At 41.9% G+C, this 5,274-nt stretch overlaps 1 protein-coding gene across 1 annotated transcript in view; it reads left to right on the forward strand.

The window, feature by feature from the left end:
- Positions 1-479: 479 nt before the first annotated feature.
- The window catches only part of LOC111648930 (tryptophan 5-hydroxylase 2-like), a 7,464-nt gene continuing 2,669 nt past the window's right edge, over positions 480-5,274 (forward strand). Inside the window, exons 1-6 of the mRNA XM_023398684.2 lie at positions 480-599; positions 1,854-1,988; positions 2,163-2,346; positions 2,450-2,550; positions 3,880-3,947; positions 4,843-5,039. Of these exons, the coding sequence (XP_023254452.1) occupies positions 480-599; positions 1,854-1,988; positions 2,163-2,346; positions 2,450-2,550; positions 3,880-3,947; positions 4,843-5,039 (805 nt within the window). The remainder of the gene's footprint in view (positions 600-1,853; positions 1,989-2,162; positions 2,347-2,449; positions 2,551-3,879; positions 3,948-4,842; positions 5,040-5,274) is intronic.

Here is a 5,274-nt window from a genome sequence, read left to right on the forward strand (position 1 = left end):
ATTATTAACATAAAAAAACACACACAAACGCTGCCACACACCTGTTCTCTGTGACAGGTGTACAACAGTAACAGGAAGTAAAACTAATGAACAGCCGGTCCTGGGTCTGAGTGACGTCACTACAGGTAAGGAGTTCCTGCAGCTGGTTTCACGTCACTGATACAGGAGCAGAGAAGAAGAAGAGACAGTCAGCAGGTAAACAGATGTAAGAATTATTATATGTATGTTGTTGTAATTAACTATAAATGTTATATAAAGATTCATTATATATTCTTCATTTTTAATGTCTGTACATCTACAGATTTTACTCTGGCTTCTTCCTGCTGTAAACATGTATCTTCATGTGTCCAAAGAAAGATCGATAGATATAGAAAACATACAGAAATGCACATTTTAACCATCTTTTCCTCGACCTGATCCGGTAGTTTTGGCGCCTAAACCCGGTCCACGACCTTAACCGTGTGTTTGTTATTGTTACCATGGTGATGAAGGTGCAGTACACCTGCTGTTACCCAGGGTCAGGACAGACGACCTGTGTGGTGGTGTGGCAGTACAAACATGGCGTCCGTCCCCGGCCAGCAGCAGCAGACCGTGATGACGTCAGTCTCAATATTTTCATCAACATCTGAAAACTGATTTCATTTGATTCTCATTCATGACTTTCTGCAGAAATGTCACGGCTGCTGATCCACTGAAGACCCGGCTCCTGTTCCCTGCTCGTGATGTTCGCCTCCAAATGTCACCTGAGCTGATGGACGTCAGCCCCCCCCCCGCTCCTTTGATGGGAGTCGTTTGGCGTTGCAGGCGGAGGAGACGTAGGGAGGTATCACCTGAGATCTGCTCATAAAGCTGCTTCAGAGTCAGAACAAAGCAGCCGGAGCCGCCGCCGCCTCTCCGCTCTTTCATTTCCTGTGCTGCAGGAAATTGTGTGAGCAGACGGCTGATAGCCGCCGCCTCCGGCCGCTGCTTATCACGCAGCCATCACAGGCTTTTATTGAAGAGGAGCTGCTTTGTGTGGAAGGAGGCACGACTGTCATTCACTCTGCTCCACCTGCTCACAGCCGGATCAGTGAAGCGAGGAGGAGAGCCGCCACGTGACTGCTCAGCCTGTTTACCTGCTGCAGTCACACCTGACAACAAACCATTCAATTCAACTTTATTTGCATAGCGCCAAATCATAATATACATTATCTCACAGCACGTCACAGGGTGAGGTCGAACCTGTCCACACAGAGAGATCCATAGAAAAACTAAGAGGATTCATAGATCAGTGTTCCCAACATGTTCTGACTCAGGACCAAATCTGCTAAATGTTGGCGGCCCACAACAGACCGGCAACAGTACAAGTCCAGGACTTGGTCCAGCCAAAGACTTGAAAGATGATTGGCTTATGATACTTCTCACAGTGGTGGGCCTTAATACGAGAACAAAAGAAAAAGACAGGATTTTAAAACAATTTAAAGCTGGTAAAGATCATTTAGATGTAAGATATTTAAAAACATAATTTCTTTTTGTCGGCCCACCAGAAGGCCCCAGACCATAGGTTGGGAACTGGTATACAGGTCTGTGTCCATGTGTAGTGTGATTATAGATTATAGATCAGCTCTAGCTTCTATATTAATACTGTGAAAGTATCAAAGCCTCAGTCCACAGAGAAATGCACACAGCCTGTATTCAGAAACTGAGCCTTAAAACCAGCCGTCAGGACTTCTGGAACTTTGTGATGTCACAACAAACATATTTACTTCTTCTGTGTTTTATTTGAAGTGTTGATCCTGTCTCTTATACACATCTATGTGGGTCTGTGTATAATCCGGTCTACAGTCTGTTGTGGTTCTGTTGTCTTCCTCCAGTCTCGCCGTCCGTCCTTCTGTCCCATCAACGAGAAGCCGGACAAAGAGAGCGGCGAGGAGGCGGGGCAAACGGCCGTGGTGTTCTCTCTGAAGAACGAGGTCGGCTGTTTGGTCAAAGCCCTGAGGCTGTTCCAGGTGAGACTGATCCACATCCAGAACCAGATCCTGATCCACATTCAGATCCACATTTAGATCCAGATCTAGATCCACATTCAGAACCAGATCCACATCCAGATCCCCATTCAGGTCCAGATCCTGATCCAGATCCACATGCAGATCCTCTCCTCTCCTCCTGCCCCCCCCCCTCAGGAGAAGCGAGTGAACCTGAACCACATCGAGTCCAGGATCTCGAAGCGGGTCTCTAACGAGGTGGAGATCTTCGCCGACTGCAGCTGCAGTAAGAAGGAGTTCAACGAGCTGCTGCAGCACCTCAGAGACCACGTCAACATCATCTCCTTCAACACACCTGCACACGTGTGGTCCGCCGAGGCAGGTAGGGACACCTGCACAGCCCCCGCAGGTCTGGACTCTGGAGGAGGAGCTGTGATCAGGTGGATGTTGAACAGGAAACAAAGCGCAGTGTGTTGTTTTGTCAGATGGAGACGACGTCCCCTGGTTCCCCATGAAGATCTCCGAGCTGGACCAGTGTTCTCACAGAGTCCTGATGTACGGGTCGGAGCTGGACGCCGACCATCCTGTAAGTCTCATTTTACCCTGAAAGCTGCTGCGCTTCACCTCCTGTCCACCAGACAGATCCAACAGGTGAATCCTTCATGGTCCAACATATCCCAAGATGCATTGTGCTCTGAAAGCAAACACAGACAGAGTCTAAGGATCAAACTGTCAAGTGTCAGTACTGTGTTTCAGTTCAGCAGCTCAGCTGTTGAAAATAAAGAGACTGAAAACTAAAAGATTTTGTTTTGTCAAGGTTGCTAGGCAACAGAAGCCATGTTTTGCGACACAGTGGTTCCAGGGACAGTCCTTGTTTTTGGTGGCCTGTCCCCAGAAATCAGTTCATTTAAATATTTGTAATTAAAAACAGACGTCTAGCGCTGTGCTTGTTTTGGCCAGCAGAGGGCGGTAGCTGCTAGCTAGCAGCTTCAGGAGTGAAGCTAAAGTCAGAGAGAGTTATCCAATCAGATTTTTCTCTTTTTTGTTTTCACCAGGCAGAGAAAAGGTTAGCTGACTCACTCATTGGTTAGGAGTTTATAACCAGGGAGTAAACTAACAAACACAAACATAGTTCAAAAAGCTTCACGGCTGCTTCAAAGGTAGGGAGATGTCATTTTATCAGTCGGTCTTCACAGTAGTTTATTACCATACAACAGGTACCGTGGTCAAAATACACAGCTGTCCCCCTTTTTATTTTAAAAAACATTGGATATTTTAATGATTTATTGATGATCGAACTGGAAATGTCGCCGGTTTTTATTTCAGAAATCTGGTCACCTTCATTTTTAGTTGCTCATTTACGTTCTGTTTACTTTCTAGTTTACCAAGACATGTTGACATGGGAAACTGTCCCGTCCTCTCTGTGCATGTTAGCTTAGCAGCAGTTAGCTGTCTCATTGTTTGCTCTGTATCATGTTATTTATCTGTTCGACATGAAGAAGGTTTTAAAGCCACAAAGACCTAAATACGCCAGTTTACTAGTGCGCTGAAATACAGTGGATTTATATGGCTGGATGCATAAATAGAAATGCTGCGCTAGGTAATGTTAGCTCCCTTGTTAGCCTAGTCTTAGTCTTCTCTTCTGTCACTGTCGTTTTAAACAAACTAAACAACTAACTCTTTTTACTTCGCTGTGTTTGTATAAGATGGTGTGGAGTCCACCATGGTGTCGTTGCCAGGCCAACGCACACCCATGAATTTGGGGGCGGCAGAGCTCAGAGCTCTGACGATGAATTACAGATGTTAACAGTCACCAGATGTTGCTGCGATGCAGTTTTGTTGTTTAATTGTTTAAATCCCTAAAAGTAAATAAAGAAATGCATCGTGTGAAGACTCACCTCTTCTCTCCTCTCAGGGCTTTAAAGACAATGTTTATCGTCAGAGGAGGAAATACTTTGTGGAAGTGGCCATGAATTATAAATTGTAAGTGTCATCATCTGTTTCCTGATCTTCATCTCTGTCTGGAGTAAAACTGATTCTCTTCCTGCTTCTAATCCCACCTCAAATCCCTCAAAACTAACCAGCGATTAATCTCATATATTTATGTAATTATATTTATTCTCATTTATTTTCTATTCCATGTCTTCTTTTTACTGAGCCATAAATGAGATGTTTTATCATTATCATTAACATAATCATAATCATTATTATAGTAATGATAATGATTATGATAATGATGATGATAATAATGATAACGATAATAATGATAATGATTATGATAATGATAATAATAATAATGATAATAATAATGATTATGATTATGACAATGATAATAATGATAATGATAATAATAATAATAATGATAATAATGATTATGATAATGATAATATTAATAATGACAATAATAATGATAACGATTGTGATAATGATAATAAAAATAATAATAATGATAATGATAATAATAATGATAATGATTATGATAATGATAATGATTATGATAATGATAATGGTAATAATAATGATAATGATAATAATAATGATTATGATAATGATAATGGTAATAATAAAGATAATGATAATGATAATAATGATAATAATAATATAATTATAATGATAATAACGATAATAATAATAATAATAATAATAATGATGATAATAATGATTATGATAATGATAATGATAATGATAATGATAATAATGATAATAATAATAATAATAATAATAATAATAATGATAATGATAATAATGACAATGATAATGATAACAACAATAATAATAATAATGATAATATAATAATATAATTGTCTGACTGGTCCCATGATCCATCAGATGAACCTGATATAAAACAGTTTCAGTGATATTCTGTCTCCACCCTCAGCGGACAGCCCATCCCTCGTATCGAGTACACCCCCGAGGAGGTGAGGACGTGGGGGGTGGTGTTCAGAGAGCTGACCAAGCTGTACCCCACCCACGCCTGCAGAGAATACCTGAAGAACCTGCCGCTGCTCACCAAGCACTGCGGCTACCGCGAGGACAACATCCCCCAGCTGGAGGACGTGTCCCTCTTCCTCAGAGGTTTGTCTCAGAGACACTTTATTCATTAAATACACAAGAGAAGAAGACAGAGAATCACAGGTGGGCAAACACACCTGAGACAGATCAGTCCATCGGAACATGTTCACACCGACAGCGTCAGTCTGTGACAGGACAGGTGAGCGGGACATCGTTAGTGATGTCACCAACACCTGGGACTTAACGAGTGTGATTCATGAGGCTGCTCCGTTCAAACAACAACAACATTTAATGGATC

Source organism: Seriola lalandi, unplaced genomic scaffold, assembly GCF_002814215.2.
Source record: "Seriola lalandi dorsalis isolate HSWRI2012SDOR001 ecotype SW California unplaced genomic scaffold, Sedor1 jcf7180002049721, whole genome shotgun sequence".
Classification (NCBI taxonomy): Eukaryota; Metazoa; Chordata; class Actinopteri; order Carangiformes; family Carangidae; genus Seriola; species Seriola lalandi.